This window comes from Rhinatrema bivittatum, chromosome 11, assembly GCF_901001135.1.
Source record: "Rhinatrema bivittatum chromosome 11, aRhiBiv1.1, whole genome shotgun sequence".
Taxonomy (NCBI): domain Eukaryota; kingdom Metazoa; phylum Chordata; class Amphibia; order Gymnophiona; family Rhinatrematidae; genus Rhinatrema; species Rhinatrema bivittatum.
The window spans coordinates 64520278-64537918 of NC_042625.1; the positions used below are offsets into that span (position 1 = coordinate 64520278).

Here is a 17641-nt window from a genome sequence, read left to right on the forward strand (position 1 = left end):
CGCCGCGAGGCTGCATCAGGAGGGACAGAGGAAACTTTATCAATTCTGGAGAAGTAAAGAGTAAATACAAAAAATAAATACGGGAAGTATAAACAACGTGGACGCAAAAAACAGATGAAAACGGCGTATCTTAAATAACATAAAATAACTTCAAAGCATACCTGTGATGTTTTCAACAGAGTAACTGGGAGTGCAAAAGTAACGTACCAGGCGGCCATTTAACATGAAAAAATTGGCACGAATTTCAACAACCAATCAAAAGGAGTAAAGGCAAATCGTGAAAAAGAACTGATAGATTAGAAGCAGAAAAAGAGGACCTGAAACAAAACAGATTAAGTGAAATAGCACCATTCAATTTCCTTATTTAAACCCTGAGGTATCACTGTTCAAATTTAAAAATCCACCTTTGTTCCCTCTGAATCAGAATTTCTGAAAAATTTCCCCCACAGCCTAATCAAATTCCTGGAGCTCTGGGTGATCAGGTTTGCACTATGGGCTTTCAAAGATCAGCTGTCCAACAAAGCTTTCCTGATCTAAACCAACAACCAGGTGATGTGGTATGTCAAGCAGGGAGACACAGGATCATATGTCAGGAAGTGGTCCAGATGTGGTCATGGGCCCTGTCCCAAGGGATGGTACTCAGGGTCATGTACCTGGCCAGAGAAGAGAATGGTGTAGTGGACAGACTAAGATGTACTTTCACCCCCTGGACCAGGGCGTTGTGATTTGGTTATTCCATCTGGGGGAGACCTGGACGTGGATCTATTTGCGTCCCCTTGCAACAGAAAGGTGCCTCTGTTCTGCTCCCTGCACAGGTCAGGCGGCAAACCAGCTTCGGACCCTTGCTCATCATTGGGGCAAGGGTCTTTTGTATGCGTATCCTCTGTTTGTACCCAGATCAGTTCAGACAAGTGGGTTTTGCATCCCTACTGGCAGATGGAGGCAGAAAACAAAACTTTGAGGCACTGCTATATAACCAAGAGCACCACCTGCAGTCCCTCAGGATTTCTGTCTCCAGCAGATGGTAGAGGTGCAAATCTGCAGTCTGACTAATTAGTTAAAATAAAGGAGTTTAGGTGAATTTCAGATTCGACTTGTCACTCCCTGAGGTGTTGGGTATCTTGGTGAGCCATCCCTCAGGTGGAGCTTGGCGACTGGTAATCCTTGCCTATCTCTAGCCCATTGTTGCTGAAGGCTCTGATAGCCAGGGTACCGGCTCCCCTGTGGCTTCAGAGGCTGCCTCCTGCTTGCTTTTGCCCCCACAAAGGGAACTATTCCCATTTTGGTTTTTAAGCTTAAAAAAAAAACCCCAAAACCAGGAGTTTGTTTTGAGGCGGTCTGACAGCAGGACGCTCTTGGCAGTGGGAGCTGTTGGTGCCGGGTGCAGGCAGTGAGATGTAAGTCTGTTTTATTCTGCCAGTGGATCCCAGCAGCTGGGGGGCTTTTTCCCACACACTGTTCAGTGGTGCGGCTTTGTGTGGCAGCGTTTGTGGGCTGAATACTGACAGCATGCGCGACCTGCATTTTTGATGGTGCGCATAGGCGGCTTTCTCTCATAGTGAGTTTCATTGCGGCCACTGGGGAATGCCACGTGTAGGGCGTGTGGCCTTTGGTACCTGCGGAAGATCAAAGTGGAGGATGGGAGTCTGAGCATCTGGAGGAATTTTCCCCGTAATTTGTCCTCCTACTGCTTAAGGCCTTTCTGGAGAGAGAGAGCAGGGGGGAAGCATTCCAGCAAGAAGGTTCCCAGTCACTGCCAAAAGGCATAAGGTGAGATCATTTGAGGTGTCTGGGTCTCGTCCACACGGGGGCCGAAAAGGTTCCCAGGGATTTGGAGGGCTTTGACATGCAGGAGGATTCTGCAGGTCTTCCATGAGCAGACCCAGATGTGGCTGCTGATTCAGACCCAAGTGCTGATCCTGATGTGAATGTGGATAAACCAGATCTGGATGAGGTTCCGGTGATGGGGGGGAGATGACCCCAGGGTGGTCTGACCAAGAAAGAGGAGTTGAGGCCTCTCATTCCTTAGGTTTTGGAGGAACCTAGGGGTTAAGGTAGCCCTGGAAGAGTCTGGTAACGAAGGAGTGAACCCAGTTCTGTGTGGGCCCCATAGTGCCTTCCCTCTGCCTAAGAAGATTCGTAAGCTGGTAAACCAGGAGTGGGACTTCACAGAAGTGAGCTTCAAGGTCAGTCACGTAATGGCGAAGCTGTATCCGTTAAATAAAGATATTCTGGATCTCCTGCGGGTTCCAAAGGTGGATGCGGCTATGTCCGCAGTTACTAAGAAAACGACGATCCCAATGGTGGGTGCTGCTGCTCTGAAGGATGTTCAAGACTGTAAATTGGAGATTCAGTTGAAGCGAATGTTTACAGTTTCTGCCTTAAGCATGAGGGTCGTGATTTGTGGCAGTATGATGCAGAAGGCCTGTTTGTGCTGGGTTCTGAAGGCTCAGGAGCAGGCTTCGCCTGGGGCATTTAGCACTGTATACTCTGCTCAGCTGGTGTGGCTTATTTGGTGGATGCGCTCCGACTTTGTTCATAATGCAGCCAGGAGTATGGTTTCCACAGTGACGGCTTGTAGGCTTTTATGGTTGCGCAGTTGGTCGACGGACAATTTTAAAGGGAAGCTTTTGTTTGAGAAGGATCAGTTGATATAGATTTTGGAAGAATCGAAAGGAAATAAGCTGCCTGAAAGGTAGTGGCACAGTGGTTTTCCCTCCCCCGGTCCTGTTTTTGGGATTTGAGTCTTGGCAAGCAGCATTCCTTTCGAGGGATCATCAGATCCTGCAGAGATGGTGCCGGTCAGGGGACCGGTGGTGGAAAGTTAGCCTGATTTTTGCTAGATGTGCCCTTTCCTCTGTAGAAGCAATAGGGGGCAGGTTGTCCTACTTTTATGGGGAATGACCAGATTACCATGGATCAATGGGTTCTGGAGGTGGAAAGGGACCCACACCCTGTCAAGGAGGCCTTTCTAGATGTCTCGAAGCAAACTGGAAGCAGTAAAGGGGACTTTACAAAAGTTACTAATTCTGGATGCAATAGTTTGGTCCCGTTGGCCGAACAGGGTCAGGGGATGTACTCCATTTATTTATTTCATGGTTCCGAAAAAGGAGGGCTCCTTTCGGGCCATTCTGGATTTGCAAAAGATGAATGTAGCCTTATTCTGTGTTTTCGGGTGGCGATGTGGGACACAGTGATAGCTGTTTGCGGAGGAGAGTTCTTGGCATCTGGATCTGATTATAGGCATACCTCCATATTCCCATTCAAAGGGGCCATCAGACATTTTTATGGTTCATGGTGCTGGGTCAGCATTTTCAGTTTCGGGCTGTTCCCTTCAGCTTAGCCATGGCACCCCGTTTCTTCATGAAAGTGGTGGCGGCAGCAACCTTGAGGCAAGAGGGCATTTTGGTACACCCATATCTGGATGATTGGCTCATCTAGGCAAAGATAGAGGAGTGCAATTGCTCCATACAGCACGTGATGCTCCAATTGAGTGGGTTGGGTGATAAACGCAGCAGTCATCTGGGGCTGCCCCAATCCTTGGAGTATTTGAGAGTGCTATTCAATACCCAGGCAGGCAGGGTTTTTCTGATTGCGGACAGAGTGTCGAAGTTGCAAGCACAGGTGCATCGCCTGCTCCAGCTGCTGGTCCCGAAGGTCTGGGATTATCTTCAGGCTATGGGCTCTTTGGCTTCCACGTTAGACTTGGTTCCATGGGCCTTTGCTCACATGTGTCCTTTGCAAAAGGTGCTACTGTTTAGATGGAATCCATTGTCAGAGGTATGTCATCAACCTTTACCTCTTCAGAGAGAATCCAAATCCAGTCTCTCGTGGTGGCTCTCTCATCCCAATTTGGAGAAGGGAGTGGATTTGTAGGCCCCGGACTGGGTAGTAATGGCCTCGGACACCAGTCTCAAGGATTGGGGGATGGTGTCAGTGGCAATCTACGCAAAAGCGCTGGTCTCTGGCGGAGCTAGCCTGGTCGATCAATCGCCTGGAGATGAGGGTGGTACACAGAGCCCTGGGAGCCTTTTTTCCTTTGGTCAAGGGTCGCATGGTAAGAATTTTCTCAGACAGTGCAAAAACGGTGGCATATATCAATCGCCAGGTAGGTATGAAGAGTCACAGGTGGTTCTGGAGGCTCAACAGTTTGCTTCGGTGGAGCGTCATCTCGAAGGTGAAGCAGCATTTGATATAGCAGGCGTGGACAATGTGAAAGTGGACTTCCTCAGCAGGCAGCAGTTAGATCTGGGGGAATGGGAATTATCCCTGGAGGCCTGGGATTGCCTTTGTGCCAGATGGGGAGTGCCCCAGTTGGATTTAATGGCAACGAGGGCCAATGCGAACGTGGTGAGTTTCTTCAGTCTCAGAAGGGAAGTCAGGGCAGAAGTGCTGGATGCTCTAGTTTGCCCGTCACTGACAAGGATCCTCCTATACATGTTTCCTCCTTGGCCACTGGTTGGTCGCATATTGCGATGTGTAGAAGGGCATCCAGGGCACATGGTTCCGGTGGCACTGGAGTGGCCATGGATTGCGGATCTGGTAGGTATCGCAACAAAAGGTTCTTTCAGGTTGACTCATCTGCCAGGGTTACTTTGGCAAGGTCCCATATTTTCGGATTTGTCTCGCAGCTTGGTTAAGAGGTGGCGGTTGCTCTTAAAGGGTTATTCGGAGACGGTTATTTCCACTTCGTTCCAGGCTAGACATCCTACTTCTATGGCTTATGTTCGGCACTGGAAAGTGTTTGATGCTTGGTGCCGTCAGCAGCGTCTGGATCCCCTATCTGTGAGCGTTCTGCACATTCTAGGCTTTTTGCAGCAAGGGCTGTGAAAGGGTCTGGCTTACAATTCATTCCGGGTTCAGGTTTCTGCCTTGAGTTGCCTTAGGGGCAGGGTGCAGGACAGGTTTTCAGCCTCCCATCCGGATGTTGTGCGTTTTCTGAGAGGAGTCAAGCATTTACTCCTTCCAGTGAGGAAGTTGTCTGGATTGGAACCTCAACCCAGTACTTCATTTATTTATTTTATTTATAAACTTTTCTATACAGATATTCGTAGCGACATCATATTGGTTGCTCTGAGGCCTCTTTTGAACTCTTAAGGGGGAGCATCATTGAAGAATATGACTAAGGCTGTTTTCCTGGTAGCCATATGTTCAGCCAGGTGGATTTTGGAGCTTCAGGCTTTATCTTCTAGGGATCCTTTTCTATGGATTGAGTCTGACAGGGTGTCCTTTTTACCAACCTCTTCATTTGAACCAGACAGTGGAATTTCCAGCCTTTCTGGACTGGTTTAGGGAGTCTCCTCCAGAGAGGGAGCTGCATTTTTTGGATGTACGCAGGACCCTGTTGCGTTATCCGAAGGTTACCAATTCTTTTCAGTGTTCGGGATCACCTCTTTGTGCTGTTTGGGGGTGTTAAGAAAGGGGCTAAGGCCTCAAACTACAATATATCACTGGTTGAAAGAAGCCATTTCTTCCACTTATATTTGTAAGGGTTGTGCGGTGCCCATGGGCTTGTGAGCGCATTCTACAAGGGCACAGGTGGCCTCCTGGGCGGAGTGTCAGGAGATATGTAGGGAAGCGTGTGGTCAGCGCCTCATACTTTCACCAAGCATAATGATTGGATGTTTGGGTGCAGGAAGACACTACCTTTGAGAGTGTTCTGCAGCAGGGTTTTTTGGGGTCCCACTCAGTTTAGGGTGCTTTAGTGCATCCCGCTTGTCTGGACTGATCTGGGTATGAACAGGGAAAGGAAAACTGGCTCTTACCTGCTAATTTTCGATCCTGTAATACCACAGATCAGTCCAGAGACCCAGCCCATTTTACTACTGAAAGACTGAATATCTTGGTATTAATTGCCGAAATGTACACATTGTAAAAAGGTTGATTTTGATTTTATGTGGTTATCGGTCTCTTTTTCTGGAAGCATGGAGGGCTCCAGGTCAGGGTGGGTTCCATCCCTTAATTCCCTGTTCACCCTGAAAGTTAGGGTGATGGTCTCTACTTTTTAGCTTGGGTACAGATCAATACTGAAGAACTGCAGGTGGCACTCCCGGTTATGTAGCAGTGCCTCAATGTTTTTTGTTCTCTGCCTCCGGCTGCTGGTAGATCAGTCCAGACAAGAGGGTTTTGTATCCCTTTGGTATTACAGGAACGAAAATTAGCACGTAAGAACCAATTTTCCTATTCCCTTTGTGGCGAAGACTCTCTTGAAGCTACGTGAGGACAAGGGGACTATGATCCTCTTGTCCCCTTATTTGCTGAGACAGGTCTGGTTTCCACTCCTATAGAAGCTGTCCATCCGGAGGCTGATCAGTCTGAGGACTTTCCCAGACCTTATCACGCAAGATCGAGCCAGATTGCGACACCCCAATCTCCAGGCCTTAACGCTCATAGCCTGGATGTTGAAAGGTTAATCCTGCAACCACTTGATCTGAGGATGTGACCTCATGGCTTCTAGGAAGCCTTCCACTAGAAAGACCTATGAACTGAAGAGGAGGAGGTTTTCTGTGTGGTGTGAGCAGAAGAATCTATTTTTTTTTTCTGCCCCACACAAAAACTGCTTGATTACAGTCTAAACCTGTCAGAGGCTGACTTGAAAACAAACTCCATTAGAATTCATGTGAGTGCAATTGGATCATACCACCATGGTGTGTAGATGGTATGCCCATCTATCAGCTATAGCTGTATGGTGTATGCGGGGCCTGCTTCAATTGACGCTTCTCCTAAGGCCTCCCGCTGTGTCTTGGGATTTCAGCGTGGTGTTAGCTCAGCTGATAAAAGCTCCTTTTGAACTGCTGTGTACCTGTGATCTGAAGTACCTGACCTGGAAGGTCATATTTTTGATGCGGTCAGTGACCTCCAGGCCTTAGTGACTTATCCACCTTATACTAAGCTTTATCGTGACAGGGTGGTCTTGCGTGCGCATCCTAAGTTCCTGCGTAAGATGGTGATGGACTTCCATCTTAACCTGTCCATTGTCCTGCCAACATTCTTTCCCTGTACGTACCCGGATCAGTCCAGACTCCTGGGTTTTGCCCCCCCTCTAGCAGATGGAGACAGAAGTTTACAAACCAAACTCTGCCTATATCTAGGCTGGTGCCACATACAGTCTGGCAGTATTGATGACCAACATGACAGTAGGTTTGGCCAATCTGTTCTTCAGAATCTGAGGTGTCTAACCCAACTCTTCCACCTAGGACCTGCTATTGGGTTCAGGCTATCTCCCCCTCTGTTTCAATAGTATCATTGTTGTGCCTGTTGGCACCTGGTTTGGGTGTCTGTTGTTCCCCTTTTATATTGGGGAACGGCCTGTAGCTAGGGATTCACCCATGTGTGAGGACTACCATCCTGCTTGTCCTTGGAGAAAGCAGAGTTGCTTACCTATATAACAAAAGAACATAAATGCCATACTGGGTCAGACCAAGGGTTCATCAAGCTCAGTATCCTGTTTCTAATCCTAGTCACGCAAGTACCCCCCAACAAATCATCGGTCCACAACACTATTCACAAGCGAGCTCTTTCAACAGCAGGTCCACTACATTGGAATTCACTTCCACAAGACTTACGCCAAGAACAATGCCATTCAACTTTCAGAAAGAAATTGAAAACCTGGCTTTTCGCAGAAGCCTACCGCTGAAGGATCTCCTCAACCATCACTGACTCTCACTCCCCCACCCCTCCCCTATCCCTTCCCCCCACCCAACCTCACCCTTTCCTTCTCCCTCTGGACATACCAGGCTAATAACTGCCTAGGACAAACCTATGTTTTGTATCTTACAGTTTTTGTTGATTTATATATTTATCTCTGTCTAATTGTTTCTTAGTTTAAACTCTGCACTGTCTTCCATTGCCCAGGTTTTATGCTCCCTGTTTAATGTAACTTTACTTTCTACCTTGATGTTAATTGGTTTCCCCTCAGTTACATTGTAAACCGGTACGATAAGACCTAGTCTTGAGCATCGGTATAGGAAAAGAAATTAAATAAATAAATAAATAAATTAGCTAGATCAGAAGCTACTGTTGCTTATTAATTACCATAATAGTTTATGGATTTATCCTCTTATTTATCCAAACCTTTTTTAAACCCAGTTACACTAACTGCTGTAACCACATCCTCTGGCAATGAATTCTAGCGCTTAACTATGCACTGAGTAAAGGAATTTTCTTCAATTTGTTTTAAATGAGCTACTTGCTAACTTCATGGAGTGCCCCCTGATCCTTCTATTATCTAAGAGTAAATCACTGGTTTACATTATCTTGTTCAAGTCCTTCCATGATTTTGTAGACTTCTATCATATTTTTATTTATTTATTTAAAAGTTTTATATACCGCACAATGGGTAGAGGACTATCCGTCTAGGCTGTTTACATATTCACACATACATAAATTAAGCAGTACATAAATACAAACAATTTAAAATTATCAGAATAGACAATTATATTGACAGATATAATGTAATATGATAAGACTTTAGTATAAATTGTATGCACAGGTAAAAAGATGGGTTTTTAGTAGTTTCTTAAATTCTGTACGGTTAGCTGTCAATCGGATATGTTCTGGGAGTGAGTTCCACAGTGTTGGACCAGCTACGGAGATTGTTCGTTTACGAGTCAGAGCTAAACTAACGGATTTTATTGATGGTACTTCTAAAATACATTTGTCAAGGGAACGGAGTTGACTAGTTGGTTTGTAGATTCTTAATAATGAGCATAACCAGATAGAGTTAGTATTGTAGAGTAGGTTGTGTATTGTGGACAAAATTTTATACGTTATACGATATGAAATTGGAAGCCAGTGCAGGCGTTGTAAGATAGGGGTAATGTGGTCTCTCCGGGGATACATTACATAACATTCGGGCAGTTGCATTTTGTATTAACTGTAGTGGTTGTATAGTAGATTGAGGTAAACCAAGGTACAATGAATTACAATAGTCTAAAGAGGATAGAATTAGAGCCTGGGTGATCAATTGAAAATCATTCAGAAGAAGTGGTTTAAGCTTTTTTTAACATGTAGATTTTGTAAAAAGATTTTTTTACAATTTCGGATATGTGGTCAGTCATTGTAAGTCTGGACTATACCCAAGTTTTTTGCATGAGGTTTTATGTTAATGATTTGATTCTGGAAAGTGAAAGTTGATGGTTGATGAATTGAGTCAGGTACAGTTGATAGATAAATTAATTGTTTTATTTGTGTTTAATTTCAACCTGTTGTGAGAGCCATGTTTTTATTGTTAGATATAGATGTAGTAGGGAAAAGGTTTTGGTCCAGGAATCTGTAAAAGGTACAGTAAACTGTATATCATCTGCGTAAATTTTAAAATTAAGGTCTAATCCAGCAAGGAGACAGCAAAGAGGTAGTAAGTAGAGGTTGAACAATAGAGCTGAAAGTGCAGAGCCTTGTGGTACACCTGTCTTAGTGGAGTACCAGTCAGAATAAGGACCTACTGTAATTCTTTGTTTACGGTTGGTTAGAAAAGAAGAAAACCATTGTAGGGCAAGACCTGTAATGCCAATCTGCAATAAGGTGGAAAGTAGAATGTCATGGTTTAGCGTATCAAACGCAGCTGAAATATCAAGTAATACCAATATGTAATTGGAGTTGGAATCGAAGCCTCTAATGATTGAATCGAATGATGATATTAGCAAGGATTCTGTACTGTGTCCTTTTCTAAAACCGTGTTGATTGTTATGTAGGATATTATTCTCTTCAATATATTCAGATATCTGATGTAGTACTACAGATTCTATGATTTTTGCAATGGATAGTAATGAGGCAATTGGTCGGTAGTTAGTTAAATCTGTGGGATCTTGGTTTTTCTTTTTGGGAATGGGAAAAATGGAAGTTTTAAGGAGTCTGGAAAAATGCCTTGAGATAGAGGCATTTATTAAATTTGTGATAGCAGGAGCAAGATGATCTTTTGAATCTCTAAGTAGAGAACCTGAGCATGGATTGAAAGGACTGTTGGAAGGTTTGGATTTTGACAATATGTTAATGGTTTTGTCATTAACTGGGGAGAAATCAGAAAAGGTGCAAATCGTTTGAGGGAGGGCATTGTTTGGAATAGGTAATGAAAGAAATTCTGTTGAAATGTCATCTGTTTTGTTTCTAAAATATGTGGTTTTGTCGCAAAACTCAGATGTAATTGAAGAAGGTGTGTTTTGTATTGTGGTTAAGTCGTTTACAATTGAAAATAATATTCTAGGATTACCGTATGCGTTTTTTGATTTTTGTAGTGTAGAAGGCTTTCTTAGTATTTATTATTTCCTTTTTGTATTTTTGTAGACAAGCATAATATTCCTGTTTACGCATGGGAAGAAGGTTTTTCCGCCATTTTCGTTCTAAGTTGCGAAGTTTTCGTTTGGATGTTTTTAAAGAGTCATTGTACCATGTAGCAGATTTTTTTCTAGTTTTCTGTGACTTCAAAGGTGCAATTTGGTCTAAGGTCTCTGTGATTGAATTATTCCAAAAGGTTAGCATGTCGATAGCATTAGAATATGGATTTTAATTAATTAATGGTATTAAGGTATCAAGAAATAATTTGGTTATTTTTGATCGGCGTAAGGTTATTGGATTACAGTTGTGTTGGTTGGTATTGTTTTTACATTTTTCCTGTGGCTTTTATGAGGTAATGATCAGACCAAGGGACAGGAGTAATGTGAGTTAAGCTCAATAATAGATCAAATCTTCTATAATCAATCTAAGGTATTACCTAGTCTATGTGTAGGATCATTCAAGAGAGGGGTAAAGTTTAGTCCATTTAATGCAATCTATTAAGTTTGTGTGGGGTTTTGTTGGGACTTGTTGAAATGTAAATTGAAATCGCCGGCAATAATTGTGTTTGATAAATCACAGGGTAATGTAGCTAATGTTTCTAATAATGAGGATTCTTGAGGATAAAGTATTCCAGGGGGACTATAGATCAGGCAGATGTTTACAATATTAGTAGTGACTAGGAGAATTTCTATTCTTGTTTCCATTATAGTGATGACTTTTTTAACTGGGGATAAAGAGGATTTGACTATTGCTAACAAGCCACCACCTCGACGATCGGCGTGGGGTTGTGATATTGGAATGTAACCGTCAGGACATAGGTTGTTTAAAGTCACAGTATCATGTTCATATAACCAAGTTTCAGTAAGTAGGATTGTCAGCTGAAGTGGTGGTTATTAGGTCATAAATTATTGGTGGTTTTTTCCTAGTAGATTGAATATTTATTAAAAATAATGTTAAAGTTATAAACATGATAGTATTCAATGTAGGGTATATATTATGAGTCATGATTGGGGTTACTTGCCGAGGTCTAGGATACGTTGTTTTTGATTGTAGTTGTCCATATCTTCCTTGACCAAGTATTGTGGAGATCTTCATGTTATACTTGAAAAGGAGTTCTTATATTATCTGTAAAAAGTAAAATATCCCCTCTGTCGTCTCTTCTCCAAACTGAACAGCCCTAACTTCTTTAGCCTTTCCTCATAGGGCAGCTGTTCCATACCCCTTATCATTTTGGTCGCCCTTCTCTGCACTTTCACCAGTGCAGCTATATCCTTTCTGAGATGCGGTGGCCAGAATTGCACACTGTATTCAAGGTGCGGTCTCACCAAGGAGCGGTTCAGCGGCATTATGACATCCTCTGTCTTATTTTCTGTTCCCTTCCTAATAATTCCTAACATTGTTTGCTTTTTTTGATTGCCACAGCACACCTGTAACAGTCATTCTCAGAGGTCAGCAGGATGTTAGTAGTCCTGAAATCCACCCACTGAGTTGGGTTTCTCCTAATTTTTTTATTTAACTCTTGTGTTAGACTGACGAGGGACCTTGTGTATATGCTTGGTATAGAGCATGCTAGGCATGCCCTGTGTGGCATGTCAAAGTTCTAGAAACTGTGACACAAATTTTCCATATCAGGCTCCATCTGATGACACCCATGTGTGAGGACTAATATCCTGCTGTCCTCTGAGTACACCTGTTACAGGTAAGCAACTCTACGTCACTTGGCATGAATTCAGCATCCCATAACATTAACATTATTGTGTGGCAGGTAAAGAGTTTCAAGGGAACAAACTGAAAGTTTCTATGGCCCGAAAGAAAGCACAGATGAATAGTATGAGAGGAGGTCTGCTCTCTCGTGATGGGCGAGGCCCGCCTCTCCCTCTCCGTGGAGGTAAGATGCTTCTAGAGGGATCTTAGGGCACACTTCTCTCTGAATATGGGTATGGATTATGTTGATATTTGAATGTGTAATGGATTGTAGCCATGAAGTGTATGTAGGATTGTAGTACACTTCAAGGTTAATATAACAAAGTGGCAACCTGTTTTTGTACAGCAACTTGGTGGATTTTTCAGTTCTGGCCAGAATATTAAAATGTTGGTGTGAGATGCCATCTAAATACTGATAAATCACTGCATGAGGAAGATAAATGTTTCCAAATTGACTGTTAGCAACTGCTTGCACCTTTTAAAGACTCCCTTTTTTTGGTAAGAGCGGAGCATGGAAATACCCAGCAGCTGACTTATTCATATTTATTCAATGCTCATTGCAAGTACTAATATTAAATACATACATTAAACAGTATTAAGTTTTTCTTAAATCTTTTCTTTGTTCTCTTCAGACATTTACCAGTTAATTAGGTCTGGCTATATGTGTGTTGGTGAGTTCATGGCATATGACTTTTATTCTGTACTGGTACTAATTTAAGTTCTTTCTTAGGGCTCCTAGGCCGAATAGGAAACCGTGGTGGTGAGCGAGGTGGAGGAATGCCCCAAAGAGGTCCCAGGGGTCCTAGAGGGAGCCCAGCAGGAGGAAACGTCCAACATAGAGCTGGAGACTGGCAGTGCCCTAATCCGTATGTATTTGAGGTTTATTTTTCACTTAATGTATTTCCTAACCAAAAAAAAAAAACTAGGTGATGTACAAAACAACCCAGATTAAAACAAATTATACACAAACATAAGATCGATTGTTACTGAAAGGTTATACAAAAACACAAAATCAGAACTGACAGTTATCACTTAAACTAGTCCAAATAACATAGAACTAAAACAATGAAAACAAGCAGCATACTAAAATTCTTTAAAACCTGAATAAAGAAAATACTTTGCAAGGCTTTACAAAACTTCAAAAACCTCTAGTTGAAACTCAGACCCACTTATAATCCTAGAGAAAAGGATAGCAACATGGTCTTCACTTCACACTTTTAGCAAACATTGCCGTCTGAATGTTTGTGTGCCAGAAGCTGTTTGGGGAAAGCATATTGTTTGAGTCTTTCAGGTTCCTGCCCAGTGTAGAGGGCTTGGGTACATCCCACTTGTTTGGACTGATCAGCAGTATGAACAGGAAAAAAAAATTGGTTCTTTCCAAGCGTGTCCCTCTTCAGTCTTCTTTTTTCCACGCAGCAGTAGCCCCAATCAGGAGACTCGTGGGGGTCGTCTGTGCCATCTTCCCTTCTCGCCGGCGGTACGCACAGGGCAGGCCAGGTGGCCGATGCAGCTAACTTGTGCGCATCCAATACAGACGCATGCGTAGCTGCGCGCACAACTGAGTGCACCTGTGCGCATAACTACATGCACAGCCGCGTTTACAACTGCACATGCACAAACACACAAACAATGGCACCGGTGCCCAAGAATGCCAGAAGGCACTTCATTGCAAAGCCTGCCACATAAGAGCCACGCAGTCTGAATTGGAGTCCTGCCTGTGTCAACATTGCGAAGAAGCCCAGGGGGAACCAAAGCCTGGTCCCTTACTGTCGGGAGATAGCTCCCCGGACCTTTGCATCTCTGAGATGGCTTCCCCACAGGAGGGCACCTCTGGGGCCTCTACTCAGACTCTCCCTGGGATTAACATGGACCCAGGGACCTTCTCCTGGTTGGAATTTTTCCAAGGGCTGCAAGCCTTCGTTCAGGCACAATCAGCCCCAGCTGCACCCCAGGTTCAACCCCTGACGGAAGCACAATATCCTCCCGGCCTTGCTCAGATGCCTCGAGACATGCCTTGCCTATCCAAGAACTTCCTTAACAGGGACCCAGACACCTCAGATGAGGAGAGTGACTCCCTGGAAGAAGGAGAAATCCCTCCAGGAATGGAACCATACCGAACAATGCTTCGCTTCTTCCACAAGGACGAATTACCAGCCTTTGTTTCCCAGACTCTGAAGACTCCGGGTATTCCTTGCATGGACTCTATGGCGGAACCAAAGAAGAACCCCATCTTGGTGTCCCTTTGTAAGGCCTCGTGCTACTTTCCAATGATGAGTCATCCAGGAATTGATTGACCTGGAATGGGATGCCCCAGAGGCCAACTTCAAAGGGGGTCAGGCCTTGGAAGCCCTATACCCTCTAGAACCAGCAACCAAGAAATGCCTGCATTTTCCGAAAGTTGACGCTATGGTCTATGCCATCTCAAAGCATACTATTCCTGTTGAAGGGGCTGCATTGAAGGACACTCAGGACAAGACGATTGGAATCCATCCTTAAGCAGGCCTTTGCAACATCAATGACACTGCAGATTGCTTCCTGCTGTGCACTGGTGGCACGTTCCTGCTTGCTTCTCGAGAGAGAGAGGCAAATAACTCCGGAACGTATACCAGTGAGCCGATGGAATCTGCAGCAGCCTTCCTCACGGACGCAAGCTCAGACCTAGTACGCACCTCAGCCAGGGACATTGCCTCTGTAGTGGCAGCCAGAAGACAACTATGGCTACGGAATTGGTCTGCGGACGTGACATCTAAAGCATGTTTACTAATGAGGATGTTGGGGAGATACCAGTTCCGGAGATGGTTTTCAGGGGTGACGAGTCAGACGAACTGAATGAAATCACTGTGAACCTGGAAGATGTAGTAGGCCAGATAGACAAACTAAAGAGTAGCAAATCACCTGGACTGGATGGTATGCATCCTAGGGTACTGAAGGAACTAAAAAATGAAATTTCTGATCTATTAGTTAAAATTTGTAACAAATCTGCTTCATTTTTTTGAAGAAGTTAATAAACACATGGGTAAAGGTGAACCGGTAGATGTAATGTATTTGGATTTTCGGAAGGTGTTTGACAAAGTCCCTCATGAGAGGCTTCTAAGAAAACTAAAAAGTCATGGGATAGGAGGCGATGTCCTTTCATGGATTACAAACTGGTTAAAAAAACAGGAAACAGTAGGATTAAATGGTCCGTTTTCTCAGTGGAAAAGGGTAAACAGTGGCGTGCCTCAGGGATCTGTACTTGGACCGGTGCTTTTCAATATATATATAAATGATCTGGAAAGGAATACGAGTGAGGTTATCAAATTTGCGGATGATACAAAATTATTCAGATTAGTTAAATCACAAATGGATTGTGATACATTACAGGAAGACCTTGCAAGACAGAAAGATTAGGCATCCAAATGGCAGATGAAATTTAATGTGGACAAGTGCAAGGTGTTGCATATAGGGAAAAATAACCCTCGCTATAGTTACACGATATTAGGTTCCATATTAGGAGCTACCACCCATGAATAAGATCTAGGCATCATAGTGGATAATACTTTAAAATCGTCAGCTCAGTTTGCTGCAACAGTCAAAATAGCAAACAGAATGTTAGGAATTAAGAAAGGAATGGCTAAAACAACGGAAAATGTCAATGCCTCTATATCGCTCCATGGTGAGACCGCACCTTGAATATTGTGCACAATTCTGATCGCCACATCTCAAAAAAGATATAGTTGCGATGGAGAAGGTACAGAGAAGGGCAACCAAAATGATAGAGGATGGAACAGCTCCCCTATGAGGAAGGGCTGAAGAGGTTAGGGCTGTTCAGCTTGGAGAAGAGACGGCTGAGGTGAGATTTTGATAGAGGTCTTTAAGATCATTGAGAGGTCTTGAATGAGTAGATGTGAATCGGTTATTTACACTTTCGAATAATAGAAGGACTAGGGGGCATTCCATGAAGTTAACAAGTAGCACATTAAGACTAATCAGAGAAAATTATTTTTCACCCAACGTACAATAAAGCTCTGGAATTTGTTGCCAGAGGATGTGGTTAGTGTAGCTGGGTTCAAAAAAGGTTTGGATAAGTTCTTGGAGAAGTCCATTAACTGCTATTAATCAAGTTTACTTAGGGAATAGCCACTGCTATTAATTGCATCAGTAGCATCAGATCTTTTTAGTGTTTGGGTAATTGCCAGGTTCTTGTGGCCTGGTTTGGCCTCTGTTGGAAACAGGATGCTGGGCTTGATGGACCCTTGGTCTGACCCAGCATGGCAATTTCTTATGTTCTTAATGCCTTTTTATTTATTTATTTAAAAGATTTTTGTATACAGTTGTTTGAATATACATCATAACAGTTCACAACATAGAGACATTTACAGGTAAAAAATAAAACATAACTGTATATAAAGTATATTATAATCTAAGATGCAAGACACAATGGTTTAAAAAACCACATATAGCAAAGAAAAAAAAACTATTTAATGGCCTTTTTTAGATGTTCCGAATAGGCTTGCTCGAAAAGCCAAGTTTTGAGGTCTTTTTTAAATTTTTTAACATTGGTTTTCCAGAGACTTGGCCCTGCAATCGAGTTGACTCTCTCGCGTACCATGGTCATATGGGCCGTACTTTCTGAGGGGATGTGAAGTAAGCCTTTATTTGCTGATCTCAAAGATCTGTGGTGTAATCGGATTGAAAAGTTCAACCAATCAGTTTTTGGTCCATGTATTGCTTTATGAAGGATACAGCATATTTTATGCCAAATTCTCTGTGAAATTAGGAGCCAGTGTAATTGTATCAGAATAGGTGTGATGTGATCTCGTCTTTTTTTTTAGTTAGTGCTCTCGCTGCACAGTTTTGTAGAACTTGTAGTGGACGCAAGGTTATTTGTGGAAGGCCTAATAGAGAATTACAGTAGTCTAATGAAGAGAATATTGACAGTTTGTAACACTGAGTGGAAATTATTAGCTACTAATAGAGGTTTTAAGCGTCTTAACACTAACAGCTTATAATATCCTTCTCTTAGTTTAGTGGAAATATGTTTGGGGTTTTTTTTTAATTCAGTTCACAGTCAATGATTATTCCTAACTAATTCAGCAAGTGTTAGTTTGACATTATTTGGTAAATTTAATATGTTTGAGATGTCTTTTGCTTTTTTTATCCAATAGGATGATCTCGGTTTTGTCCATGTTTAAGGCAAGTTTCATATGACTAAGGAGTTGCTTGATTTAATTCCCCCTGCTTCAACGGCAGGGGGAATGAAGAAAAGATGTTTTATATTCAGACATATACCAACAAGGACTAAATTACATAGTCTGGGTAAAACAAATAAGCATGGGTGTAGCTTGCTTAATATGGCGGGTACTACCCCAAATCAAGCCTGATGCTTCACATAGAATACATATCCAGCACAGCCCACTGCTTCAACAGCAGGGGGAATGAAAGGAGCATTTATATTCAAACAACCAACAAAGACTGAATTCACAGGCTGGATTAACAAATGTGAGAGAAGCTAGCTTATTACAGCGGTTACTACCCCAAACCAATTAGTTGGATACTTCACTCAGATGCAACTCCAGCACTGCTATCTACGATGGTGGGGGTGGAAGGGAAATAGAACCAAAAAAGCTATTTAAAGGGACAAGAGTAATAGAAAAGAGTGGAAAAAAAGTGTGAAAGCTTGCTG

General features: G+C 43.1%; 1 protein-coding gene across 3 annotated transcripts in view; it reads left to right on the plus strand.

The window, feature by feature from the left end:
• The window catches only part of EWSR1 (EWS RNA binding protein 1), a 135320-nt gene that overhangs the window by 97480 nt on the left and 20199 nt on the right, over positions 1-17641 (plus strand). For all 3 annotated transcript variants that reach the window (XM_029572070.1, XM_029572071.1, XM_029572073.1), the window contains exons 13-14: positions 12038-12160; positions 12707-12842. In XM_029572070.1, coding sequence (XP_029427930.1) covers positions 12038-12160; positions 12707-12842 — 259 coding nt within the window. The remainder of the gene's footprint in view (positions 1-12037; positions 12161-12706; positions 12843-17641) is intronic.